At 46.2% G+C, this 13,650-nt stretch overlaps 1 protein-coding gene and 1 long non-coding RNA gene across 2 annotated transcripts; one reads left to right on the top strand and one right to left on the bottom strand.

Moving 5' to 3' along the window:
• Positions 1 to 5,426: 5,426 nt before the first annotated feature.
• IGFBP1 (insulin like growth factor binding protein 1) lies at positions 5,427 to 11,505 on the bottom strand. The gene is made up of 4 exons (XM_042806815.1): positions 10,819 to 11,505; positions 9,079 to 9,257; positions 7,249 to 7,377; positions 5,427 to 6,062 (listed from the first exon to the last, which is right to left on the bottom strand). Exons 1-4 carry the CDS (start codon positions 11,291 to 11,293, stop codon positions 5,931 to 5,933), a joined length of 915 nt encoding a protein of 304 aa, XP_042662749.1. The 5' UTR covers positions 11,294 to 11,505; the 3' UTR covers positions 5,427 to 5,930.
• On the top strand, positions 10,909 to 12,121 carry LOC122154810. The gene is made up of 2 exons (XR_006166891.1): positions 10,909 to 10,991; positions 11,791 to 12,121. It is a non-coding gene; the product is annotated as an uncharacterized LOC122154810 (long non-coding RNA).
• Positions 12,122 to 13,650: the final 1,529 nt, after the last annotated feature.

Here is a 13,650-nt window from a genome sequence, read left to right as displayed (position 1 = left end):
GCCATCATGTGATCCTATGAACCCCTCAGGATGTGGTGGTTCAGTGTCCAGAGTTCCAGCACATGAGATTGTCTACATTATACAACACGTGGACTCAGAACATGCTACATCTGTTTATGTAATTTCCTCTAAAAATGGCAAGTAGTGTAAAGTTGTTGTTCACTCGAAGTTTTAGTTTTAAAACTCTTCATTTTATGTATTATTTCTTCCAGTTCAGATTTTGCAGCTGTAGAAGCATATCCACCAGCCTTAGAGAAAATCCCATTGTAAAAACCTTTGCTTTTGCTTTTGCCCTGAACAGCTATTAAAAAATGCAGATGATCAAGGCTGAAAGTTGCAGCTGAGAAAGACTGGAGACCAGGTATTAGCAGAAGCAAAGAGTAATGCTGCAAATCTCAGTTTATCCTTCCAGAATGCATGTCCTGCTGCAGTCTGTATCCTGGCTTTCCACTTCTGCTGACCTATCCAAATTCCTTAAGAGCCTTTCTCCGTCATGGCTAATTTCACCCCACTGCTCTCTCCATGAGTGGGGAATGGAAAGAAAGGCAGCAAAGTTATTGCTGCAGACAGCAGCTGAGATTTCCTCCAGAAAAATCTGTGAAGCTGAAGAAAATGTCATTGGGAAGGACTGCTTCCCACAGCCACATGTGGTAAGGCCTTCCAAAAAATGGGGTGGGAGGTGAAGGGATTTGCGTGTGAGAGCCAGGCTGAGCGTGCATTTCCCTCACTCCCTGCAACTGGAGAGCAGAGGCTATTTTTGCCAGCTTATGCCACACAGAGAATATTCAAGGTGAAGACTTGTTTCCTGTGTCTGCTATGTATCACATAACTTGCACCCAGTGAAAAAGACGTAACTGACAGAGCTTAAGAAGTTTATTATTGCTTTATCACAGGGGTGCCACATGCAGCCCTCAGCCCCCAGATCTCGCCGTACATTTCCACTGCTGTTATTACCCTGCTACCACTGACGTGTTGTTGCTGCTCTTCTTTTTCTGTTCCTTTGCTGGGGCTAAATGGTGAGGGCCCAGCTGCCGAAACAGCAATAAACAGAAGCCGCTGGCAAAGAGAAAATATTGAAGAAGATGATGATATAGCCAGCATTTGCTCTAGGCCTCCAGAGACATCCCACATTAAGAACGCTTTTCCAAGAAACCTCAGCATCTACACATCAGCCTGCTGAACTACAAAGCACCACCAGCGAGGTTGAAAAAAATCGCACGTCACCACTGTCACAATTATTCCATTAAAAACCTCAGCGTAGGCACAAATGGGCTGCTCTCTGAACAGCAGTTGGAGGGGACAGCACAGGAGGAAGAAGACTGCAGCGGGGTGGTTCTGCAGCTGGGAAACGTGGTTTGTAAGGAAGCAGCGAGGAGCTAAGTGTGTGAGCATCCCTGCCTTCCCCTGCGTGCCCGTGTCTCTGCTGGGCAGTCCCTGCTGCCGCGCAGAGGCGGGGACCCAACGCAGGGTCCGAAAAAGAGAGCAGAAACCTTTGCAAAATGACACGTCCATGATAGGGCATGGGCTGAGTTTGGATTTGTTCATTCGACGACCTTATTTCAACAGCCACGAGCACCCTTGCTCCCACGTCTCTCCCTGGGCCCTCGCAGATGAACTTTGCACCCTGAGGAAGGAGGTAGGTCAAGGGAGGAGGAAAGGAGGGAAAATAAAATAAAGCCCTTGTTTGTTGACAGAGCTATCATCACAGCTGTTTTCATTACTCGGAGTGCAAGCACTGGTATGTCTGGGCTCCTGCTCGACTGCTGGTGGGTTTGGTACTTTCTGGTAATACAGAACTAACTGTCTGAGCTCCCAGCAGATCTTCTCCTTCTTTGTCCCCTTCTGCCTTTACCCAAATGTGACTAGGTAATAGAGGGTGCCATGTCAGTAAGAGAAGACCTCCGCTTGCCCCAGCTCTGCTACTGTTGCTCACCATACACCATCCACACTAGTCTTAAAGAAGGAAAATGTGCTGAACACACGTGTTTGTTAAGATGCTCATACCCCACTTTCCTGCGCGGTCAGAATCCCTGCCTGATCCTCAATGCAGTGCACAGCAAGAGCATAAAATAATTGGTCAATAAATAGAAAATGTGTTGTCAAACAGAAAGCCAGGGACTCGTCTTCAGTGCAGCCTGCGGAGGCTGTTTAGTCTGGTGGTTTATCAGTGAAGTGATAGCCGAGGAAAAGTAGACCCATTTCAAAGGTGGTGTCTGAAAACAGAGACAGGACTTGTCCATTCGACGTGCAGCATGGACTGAGAGTCTAGCTTGGATTGGAATGAGTCACTTGGATTCTTTTCCATCCCACTTTTCTTCCCCTTGAGAAAAGAGAGCTATATGTGACACATTTGCTATTTGCTTTATTATTTTGTTATGTGTTTAGGACTCTTGTTAGCAAGTGCAAGGTCAAGGGAACATACTGGTTTTGAAAGGGAAAAGGCTAAATCTTGACATGCTTAGTATCTCATCATGTTTTGGGTTGGGTCTGTAGAAAGCTGTTCCCTGCCGAAGTTTTGCCTTTGCAGAGCACGTATGCTTACGGGACAGCAGTGACAGAGATGCTGATGAGCTTTCAATATTAGCGTTGGCTGCCCTCCACCCCCATTTTCTTTCTCTCCTTCTTTTTCTCCCCCCACCTCCTGCCAGAACTAGCCAACACAAATGTGTCTCTGCTGTACTCCAAAGCGATGAGCAGAATTGACTCAGCATGAGCGGAGCCCAGTGCCAGGTGAATATAGGTCGTCTTGGACAGCTTTAGGGGAAGAGGGGAGAAAATAAAGTGCAGAGGGCAGTGACCTCACTTCTGTGCTATGAGCGTTTTACAGCTGGCAGTAGGCCAGGGGCAGGAGGAGGCATGGCTGGAAAAAAACCCTGCTGCAGCAAACCTGGCCGGGTTTTGGCAGGAAGAAGCACAAACTGAGTAGGTAGTGTTCTCAGATAACGTGAACCAAACATTACACATGCTCACCTAAGACCTTCCCACCGATTAATTTTTTTTTTTTTAGGTGGGGCAGGAGGAGTGCAAGAGGGTGCGAAGGGAAGGAGCTGAAAGAACAAGGAACAGTACATCCCCTTTACACATCCAGCTGCACACTGAGCGACCTGAGCTGCTAGCAGCATCCTGCGGCACCTTCCCGGTTTCCCCACTCATTGCCGCCAGGCTTGGCTTGCCAGCACGGGGGGGACCACTGCAGCAGGCACACACGGAAGCCGGGATTGCCAGCTGACACATGCCACTAAAAAAAAAAAAAATTAAAAAAAAAAAAAAGGACAGAAAACCCAAAAGCCCCACAGACAAAAAAAAGGTAACCGAAACAAAGGAAAACTACAGACCTTCGATTTTTCACCCTGTTACTGGGGCTGATCACAAAAATCAGGACAAATCATAATGCGTGGCATCTGTGGCCTAAATGTAGTCCCAGCTCCTGGCAGCACTGTGACGGGAGATAAAATTTCCCTTCCTGGCTTCTTTGCATTAGTCCTAATCCCAGTAGAAGGAAGAGTCTGGCCCAAGTCAGACAGCCCATCCCAGAGCAGCTCAGCAGAAATCTGTCCTAGTGTGTTCTGGCAAGATGTCACACAAGGCCAGATTGCAGATAAGGCGGCACCCCACCCATCCCCTGTTGCTTTCAGTGGGAGGCAAGGAGCTAAACCCCTCTAAGAAATTGGTCTGTCATGCCTGAATGCTGTATGAAGCAACTTCTGCTCCTGGTACTTAAAGGAAAGAGGTCGCCTAAAACCCCGTTCCTGTTAAAAACTCTAATGTCTTGCAGCTAGGATGGGAACCTGCCAGCCTGCAAAGCATTCCAAGTAGCTATCCACTGGCTTGCTATACTGCAAATAGACTGTGCTACTAATAACAATTAACATGATGAACATTCCCCCTATGTACATAACAATCCCAACAAAAAGAACCCATTTCTGCTCTCTAGAGACCAACTTTTACACCAGGTCTATGGTGTGAGAGCAGCCAGAGCGCTCTTAAGCACCTGCTGTAGTTGTGAGTATATGCTTTCCCTTCCTTTCTTCCCCCTTTTCCCTTGGCAGTGCCGCATGACAGTTGTTCAGCGCTGGGCAGACCCCATGAAAGGACTCTAAGGTTCTGCCCAAATTTGCTGCTGCTGCATGATTTCAATACGATGGTTGCCAAGCGTTTTGACACAGCGAATGCGATGGTGTAACACGGTTTTAGCCAGGTCTCACTGTAAATCATTACAGGGAGCTCAGTTGTTAATTATGATACTAATGCCATCAACTGCTTTTGCAGTGCTTTTCTTGGGAAGATCTCAAGACACTTTACAAAGCTCCGTTTAAATCTGGAGCAGTGGATTAGACCCCAGTGGGATCCGCTGGCGCTGCCATGCAAACAGAGCCCACGCACCCAGCAAGCACGACGTGTGATGCCACAGAACCGTGATGCGGGGAGCAGAGATCTCCCCTCTTTGGCTTTGCAGTTTCTACAAGCCGCTTCTCGCTCCCATTTAAAACCCAAAGCTTGTGCCAGCAAACGGCAGGAGGATTTTATGCCGTTTCCCTCCCGCCAGGCTCTTAGAAAATGTTATTACTCTCCTCTCAGGCTGTTTTCGCAGGCAAGGCTGGTGCAGCCTGTTCCTACCCCTGGACTTGCTAACTCCCACAACAGTTTCTCCACGCACAAACCCAGCTTGAAGCCAGCAGGCCAGTCACTTGTTTTTTTCTCTTTTTCTTTGCAACCACTAAGTTGAAGGAGCATGAGGGGCAGGGAGAGGGACCGCACCGCCAGCCAAGGGGACCCTCTTCTCTGCTTTCAGTGAAAAGAGTAAGGCTGGACTTTTCCCCAGCCTCCCTATGACAACCTCTGACTTTCTGTGCGGCTCATTCTAGACTCAACGTTATCTTTTAAATGCACTAATATTGCTGCCTGGGGCTTTTGAGCAGAGAAAGGCACCCAGCTCTCCTTCCTACCGCTGGGACCGGCGAGGAGGGGAGAAGGGGAACAGGGCAGGGAGAGCAAGAGGAGAAAACTGATTGCAGGGAAACAGAGCGTGGGGTTCAGGAGGCAGATCTGGCAGAGGCACGTTTGGCTCTAGGTGCCCACCCACTGCTGCGCTGTCCTGCTGGGGTCAGGCTGGGAGAGCACGCAGAAGGCGAGAAACCAGGGCAGGGCAGAAGGCATTACTGATCAGCTCATCTTAAATAGCAGGGCAATGCCCACGTATGAACAACTTACACCTGTCAAAGGTGGCACAGAACATCCTGTTGTGTTCTGCCATTTATCCGCTGCGTATGTTTGGAAAATAGAAACAAATACTGTCCCATCAGCAGCTTCAGCATATAGTCGAGGTTTAGACTTTCTTTTTTAAGAAACAGCTTGACATTGAAACAGAGGTGCAAAAGCAATGTGATATATAAACAAAACAGGTTTTAAATAAGTTTCTAAGTGTGTTCTCTACCCAAAGCTATTATTTTTAATTCAGTTTTACATCTATAAATACACAGTACAAAAATGCAAGTTTACAAGCCATTTTTCCCAACAGAGTTATGCCATTTGAAGTTTTAAGTAGCAATGCTCCTCCGACATAAGATGCATATATTTTAGAGCAATAATATTAAGTATTTACACATAAAGTTATGAGGTGTTTGAGGATATAAATTAGTAACAACACAGAGAGACAAAAATACACGTACTGTGAAATAAATAATTCAATAGCTTTACATATGAAGGTATCCATAATATTATATAAACAAAATATACAAGACTGCAGGACTTGATCTTGTAGTTGCTCATATCTGTCACTTGAGCACCTGAGTAACCCCACTGCAGAAAAAAAGCTACTTTAAGGGGTTACTCATATACTGAAAATCGGGTGCACAAAACCACCTTACTGAAATGGCTCCTGACTAGATTAGGCTCCACAGAAAACTTGGTGTGAACGAATATGTTCAGTTTTATTCTTGTGAGTTGAGATACTGCTGGCAGTCGAGGTCTCCTTTCATTTCTGGAGCTCCAGAAATTCTTCTTCCATTTTTCGGATAGACACACCAGCATCCAGCAGCCTCTCCATCCAGTGAAGTTTCGCACTAGAATATTATTAGCGAAAAAAAAAAAAAAACAAAAAAAAAACCCTCCACAATTAGTAACTGTAATCAGATTACCTGTGAGATACTGTAAGTATAGGTGCTGGACAGAACTAGGATCAGAATGTGGGGGTCTGCCATGCACAGATTTCTTTTGACTGCAGTGGTTTCCGCTCTGACAGAGCCTCTGACCAACCACACTTGGTTAGGAAGCCATGGCCCAAGCTCAGCTACGACAACAGCAACTTCAGATTAAAAACAGTTTGCCCACTCCTTGGTAGACAGAGGTATAAACCAACAATCTCTTCCAGCATGAGAAACTGAAGGAAGGCAGAACAGACGAGCTGATCAGGTGAAAGCAATGACTGGATGGTGTGGCTCTTCACACAAGGAGGCAAATAGGGTGGGTTTCTTTCTTGGGGAGGGGGTTAAACAGATTTCTGTTTGGGCCTGATTAGATTCCAGGTCACCGTGTTTGCGAGTCACACAGCCGTGCCATGCCCCAAAAACAAGGAGTCTCGCTGACACAGATTTATGCAGACCTACTAAATTTGTGTGCATGACCTGTGGTTACAAGGGTGTGGCTTGAGGTTTGGAGCTTTAGTTACCTTCGCAGATTACTCTCAGTGTAGCTTGCAATGGCTTTTTTTGAGGCTGTAATGGAAATGAGCATATAACATAATCCATAGGCAGCACAAATCAGTATTTTTGTCCTCCTTTCAGAAGGCTAATTTTGCTCCAGAGAATTTTTTCACTGCCTGTGTGAGTTTTTCACTGCCTGGGAGGTGAGAGCCTCCTCTCTCCGTAGTGATTATTCAGCAGGCTCTGCAGGCAGCATGTTGGATATTATGAATTAATGTCAGCTGGGAATATGCTAACAAACCAGGTAGGTGGAGCTTGATTTGGCCTGGGAGCAGACAGGGTTAAAAGATTTTGGAAGAGGCCTTGCGTGCACCTGTTCCGTGAATGGAAAAGCCTCCTGCCTCCATTGCTGTCATCCCACCGCGTGCAGCTCACTTTTAAGAGAAGGACAAACCATCTGCTCCCACTCCTAAGTATCCCTGTTTTCACAACCTGCTTTCCCAGCAGCTGCAAACTTGTGAGTTTGGGAGCGGAGGGCAAGGAGAGAGCTGGCTGGGTCAGGCTAGTCGCAGCGCTGCTGCGAGCAGGCAAGGGAAAAAGCACGTACCTGTTTGCTGTGGTAAAATCCGTTCTTGTTGCAGTTGGGCAAGTAGAACTTGTAAATCTCCCCTCCGCTTCTCTGCTGAGCTTTTGCCAATTTATACAAGGCTCTGTAGAGCTCCTTCTGACAAGGTCCCTGCAGGAATACCATGCAAATGTTGTCAATACCAAAATCACAAAGAAACCAGCTCAACAAAAAGCGATTGGTATAAAGCTAGCAAAAAGCTGAAAATACTTATTAGTCATATAATCTGCACCAGGCTGCTTTGCATGTAGCCTTTACTTGTTTCAGCAGGAGCACAGCCAGAAAATTCTGGTGTTGCATTTAGGCCTTTTGTTTTTATTCTTTGAGGTATTTTCTGTCCTCAGAAACATGAGGATTTAAGTCCTTAAATTGCCACACAAGGAAATTTAACCTGTACTAAGTAAACACATTACTGCTCAGAGGGTACAATCTCTCCTATTATGGGGAGGTGCACGTTAGGAGGCTGGTGTACGTGAGACTAGCCACGTTTTCTGGGTTGCCATGGCCCTGCGCTCTGTTGATGTATGGAGAATAGGTGCAAGACATATATAGACTGTGCAAGAACAAACATCTGAATGTTTGTTATCTTTTGTGCAGGACAGAGCTGTCGCCAAAACAGAACAGAGAGCACCCCCGTGGCTCGGAGACCCAAACCCAAACTGCCTGGAACTGGCGATGAAGAACTGTTTGAAATATTCATGGTTTTCACAATTTGCTCGCTTCCTTTTTCAAAGTCACAATGCCGTGCATTAATAGTACCTAACATGTTTAAATGAGTGAAAGGGGAGGAGGAGTGACTGAACAAATATTTTTACTTTAGAGTGAAAATAATCATACCCTCTGCTTTTGTAAGACCTCCCTGTGTCAGCCCCTCACATAAGCGATCCTATTCAAGACAACACCTTTATCTCTGGCTCCGAGTGAGAAAAGCAGAAGCCTAAAAATCAGAACTGGAGCTAACAGCTCTGAAGTATAATAGTTCAAACTAAATCAGTGGTTAAGTCCTGTTCTGGATATGGAATGAGGCTTCCTAGGGTGGGGTGGCGGTTAGTAGGTTTTGGTTTTTTGGGTTGGTTGGTTGTTTCTCAGGGTCTTTTTTTTTTTTTTTTTGTGTTGTTTTGATTTTTTTTTTTTTTTTGTCTGCGACCATTATGAAACAGGGCTTCTGTGGTGCCCAACTTCAGGTCCGTGCGTGCTGGCTGCCAGGGACTGGTCTAACTGTGGTTCTCTGGTGCCATCAAGTGGAACATGGACCTGCTTGCAAAGGCCCCACACCCCCATTACCCACTGCGAATTTGCAGTGCCAGAGGTAAAACCTTTAACTGCTGAGCTTTCTGTCTTTGTACGTGCACCTACTTCATAGTGTTTCCTTGTGACCAGAAAGTCACATGTTTTGGTTTGGTGTTTCATCAAAAACTCTACGTAAGGACTCGTTTTATTTCGCTGAGCATTGAACCAGTGACAAATGCCTTTTATTTTTAAAATAAAACAGAAAAGGAGTCCAAGATTTTAATAAGGACACCTGCAAATTAAGAGCCCCTGTTATAACCTGACAGCAAATGCAGAGAAAGATTCGGCCACTGCATGGACTCTGTATAGGACATACCTGATGCTCAGCTGTTTTTTTTGCTTCTGCCATTTTGCCCGTTCCTCGAGCATCTGATGAAAGCATTCCAAAAGTCTGTTTGCTGGCTACCCAAAATACTGACATCCCAGTGTTGCTGCTAGAAATTGATGCACATTTTCATTTTGTGTTCTAAATCTATAGCATCTATTGAAATGGTTTCTGAAAGGTTTGCAAAGAAAACCCACCTGCTCTTTCCATTTCTTGAGTTCAGATATTCTCTTTGCTTTCATGTTTTCATATGCAGTGATGGCATTCCAGGGGATGGATTTGTCCTGGCCAATGGGAAACATCAACTGATAGTTCAGCAGCTGATCCTGTGTCATTTCAGTGCTTTCCAAAGGCATATCTTCAGGTTCAACAGAGTCTGGAAAGGAAAGATATTAAGGTGAACATCTCCAGTGAACATTTGCATTTATTTCCGCAAGTTAAAAAGGTGAAGAAAGAGAAGAAGAATCGACAACAAAAAGTAGCCCAAGACAGATCCATTGCAGTAGCTCTTGCAGGAATAATAAATGGTATATGCGGCACAGCAAATTAAACTTTTGTCATAAATTCATAGGAGGATGCATCAGCTGTTCTCTAACAAGTTGGTTATTTTACGATCCTTTGAAATCACTCTGATCCCAAAGATGAAGCTGCAGCCAGTCTGTTAGAAATGAAAAAAACTTTCTTGACGACAGTGGGTTGTCGAGACTTTGCTAAATGAGGAAAGCCTAGAGTTAAAGTTGTAATGAATTTAGATTTTTGTCAGCACGATGCATTTCAGTTTTTACTCAGGAGAGGAACTGGTCCAAACCTGATGCTGTGGCATTCTGGACTTTGTTCCGTGGCTTGCCTCCCACATCAGAAGGGATGGCAATTCACAGGAGCCAGCAGCAGCTCACACTGGCCTGCAGTCCATCAAGGAGCCAGGGGTTGGTGGGAGCTGTTTTGGGCTTGCCCGATCCGCAGCGCAGGTGAATGCTCACACTCGAGCCGACAGAAGCTCTTTCCAGTCGCAGGGACTCATCATGGGCTAAAAACTTTGACACATGGCTAAATAACTTGTTGGGTTGAAGCTGTAAGCAATCATCCAACGGACTACAAACCACCCGTTTTTCCCTTCGACTATGTTTAAGAACAGATGGAGGTAGAAAATTGAGGAGGGAAGGAAAGAAAGGAAGAATAAAACCAAGGAAAGAAGTCAAATCAAATACTAGACCTTTGTAACTGCAGGAGGCTTAAACACTCAGTTTAGTCACTGTTCTCTCCCTTCTCCGCCCCCTCAAGCACAAGAGAAACTCCACTTAACTGCTATCAATGGCCATCGCTATTTTGACCCAATGATTATTTCTGTGATGTTACTGAGTTACCTTAATCACCACTGCATGACCACAGCGGCAATGATGGGGAAAATAGCAGTAAGTTGTAAAACAATGAAATAAGACTGAAGAAGTTCCTAAGCACCATACAGCATCAGATGCTTGAGACATCTTTTTTTGCTCAAAGACAGCTTGGTTAGCACTGCCCCACTTCAGACACGTTATGTTCTTGAAGGGAAGCCAGGCACAAAGCCCGTATAGGGCTTTTCGTTTTCTGTTGTGACTTTTGGAGATGGACATAAAGTCTAGGAAACGCCCATCCGACTCTAGTTGCTGCTTATTACTAAGGAAAAACCTCCCGCAGCTTCCCCGACAGCTTGTTCTGGTTGTGCCGCATCGCCCCATCACTACACTTTGGGGTTCCCCGAAAGGAGCAATGAGGAGCCCGCTGCGGACGCCTCTCGGCTCCGCACCAGGCCGCGTCTTCCCTCGCCCAGCTCAGAGCCCGTTTCCCTGGGAAAATAATAATAATAATAATAAAAAAAAAAAAAAGGCATCCCTGTTCCCCCCGTCCTTCCCGCGCCCGCCCCGCGGCCCCGGCGAGGGGCTCCGGCCGGCCGGTACCTGCGGGCTCGGCCGGGCGCGTCCCTCCGGGCTGGCTGGCGGGCAGGCACGTCCCTCGCCCTTGGATGAGGGCGGAGAGAGGCCGCGGCTCCCCCGCGGGGACGTGGCAGCGGAGGCCGAGCCGGCAGCGAGGCGCGTAGACCCCGCAGGGCTGCCCCGGTCCCAAGGCGCAGGTTTGGCAGCAACCGCAACCGGGCTGCCGGGTCGCCTCCGGGCAGCCGGGGGCGAGCGGCGGGCAGAGGGCGAGCTTCTCCCGGGTGCAAGGGGAGCAGTGGAGCGGCGGCGGGGCCGGCCCGGCGGCCAGCCCGGCGGCCAGCAGCGCCGGCAGCAGCAGGCCCGGCGGCCAGCGGCGGCGCGGCGGGGCCCGCGGGCGGCTCATGTCGCCGGCCAGAGCGACCGCGGCCGGGGGAGCTCGGGCGGGCAGGGACGGGAGCCCCGGGGCGGCTGGCATCCATCCCGCCCGCCCGGGGGCCATTTATACAGCGCCGTGCCTGGCTATCAATCTTTAACGCCGAGTTAACGATTATCCGCGCGGGAGGGCTGGAGGAGCGGCGTGTCACTGGCGGTTCAAGTCCCTGACCACTCTTACCCTCCCCTTTCACTTTCCCCCCTTTGTCTTTTTTTTTTTTTTTTTTTTTTTTCCAGACATGCAGGAATGCTTTTATTCCCTCACCCCCTAGCACAGTTAACAAGGAAAAATGTGGCGGGGGGGTGGAGGGGAAACGGGCTGAGGGGAATGGATGAGTGGGACGGGGGAGATCCCGTCCCTGTTTGCCTGTCAAAAATATTTCCTGCCTCCTGTTCTTGACATTTGATAAAAATGTAAAAGTTTATTGGGTTTTTTTTTTTTTTTTTTTAAAAAGCGGGGTGGGGGGAAAGGGAGGACGGAAACCCCATTGCCACTGAAGCAACCGGCTTCATACTTGTACAGCAAAACAAACCCTTGTGCAATTTTCGCCCTGTTGGCTGCAGGTGAGGAGGACACCCACGTACCGAAGAGGAGGCCCCGAGGGCAGCAAAGCCACCGGGCTGGGGCCACCTCCGGCCTCTGGGTTCAGTTCTGCTGCTCCCGCCGGGATGAGGGGGGTAGCAGGCCTCAGGACATGCACCTGGGGGGAGCCAGCGTTTGACAAACAGTCTAGAAATCAGTGAGGTACCCGCTTTTCTGCCTGTCCTGTTACCCTCTCCATCTCCTCATATTTCACCTGGGGGGGGAACAACAAACAACGAAACAAAAACCACCGTTTTCTCTTTTGCATGCAACAGTTGTCACTACAATAAAAGCAAAAGTATTCAAACTTCACTGGGCTGAACAGATTATTTTATCGTGGTATTTGCAGTATGTACTGAGCTCAAAATAGCAAATTCCGCTGTCAAGTCATCTAATATAGCATGATTTTTGGTTGGTTTTGTGTTTGTTTTTTTGTTTTTTTGATTTTCATTTAGTTTTCCTCTTTGGTAAACACATCATTTGTGTGAAAGAAAGTGAAGCAGAACTGCAAAACATTGTTTAACATTCTATTATTCACTATTATTTGTTTTCTGGTATTGATGCTAAAGGTTTTCTTTATAATGTAGTGAATTTTTAACCCCCGATATCAATAACCCAGTTCTTAAAAGTATTCTCATTGGTTACAGTCTTTTACAACTTGAGACATTTTCACTTAACTAATCTATTTTTTTTTTTTTTTAATTCAGGTTGTTTTAGGGATCTCTATAGACAAAAGTTGTCAGCGCTTAAAACTCACTAGTGTTTTTAAGCATTTTAAACAAAACATTTTACAGATTTTTAAAAGGATTCTGTGGACTTCACATATCTGACTAGGTCAAAATTTGGCTGAAAACCTAGAGCATGACAATTTCTGCAGATAAACACAGTTAGACTTTTCAAGCTCTAATGCTCTTTTCCCTCTTTCATTTCTAATTTTTTCTTGCACACCTGTCTTAGAAAATCATGGTTCTCTTATCATTACACGTGAAGTGAAAAATATACAGAAATAAGTCTTCTTTCCTCCCTCAAAGAGAAGAAGAAAACAATGCAAACCAAAGTCCTTTTCATGAAGAAACATGAAAAAAAATTACAAATGAAAAGTAAGGCCAATTGTAAAATGACAAAGACCCAAAGATCTCATATGCATCTCTATATGTTTCAGCATGTATTCATTCGCTTATCTATGTATGTCTCTCTGCTGTGTTAGATAGCTTTGTATGAACAGAATTGAGCATCATTCAACTACTGACTGATTAAGGTAAGCTGCCTCCAGTTTTTCAGTCTGTAAAAAAAAAAAAAAAAGTGAACTGAGAGGTAATAGCTTTTAATCCTACACGTGAAATGTTTTTGAAAAGGTTTTTTTAATTCATCACCACCACTTTTAAGTAACCGGATGAAGAAAGACACTTAATGCAAGAACAGAGTCCTTGTTTGACACACAGGCCCATGTCGCAAAACTTCCATTAGTTTCAGAAGAATCTCATTCTTCCAAAACACCATCACGTTTTCAGGTCTTTGGCGTGTTTTCCCTTGCTGCCGGGCAGCTGGCAGCGTCTGAGCTGCCCAGGCAATCCCTAACAACTGGCGTTGCTCAGTTTACCCAGTAAGATAAACGAAAGATAAACAAAAAACACCCACAGATTATAAAATGTTTTGAAGGTGTTTTTGGTTTGTTTCCTTTATATTTGCAGGTCAACTCTAAACGATGGCCCAGGCTTTTTTTCCCTTGCTGTCTTTTGTACAATCAAACTGAGGAAGCCTAAAACTGCTAAAGCAGACTTTGTGAGCAGATGTTTTTCTGCAGAAAAAGGTAGATAAAAATCAGTCACTTCATATTTCAT

Source organism: Tyto alba, unplaced genomic scaffold (genome assembly GCF_018691265.1).
Source record: "Tyto alba isolate M040663 unplaced genomic scaffold, T.alba_DEE_v4.0 Super-Scaffold_48, whole genome shotgun sequence".
Taxonomy (NCBI): Eukaryota; Metazoa; Chordata; class Aves; order Strigiformes; family Tytonidae; genus Tyto; species Tyto alba.
The sequence above is the reverse complement of the archived record's forward strand: the minus strand, read 5'-3'. Positions and strand labels throughout refer to the sequence as shown.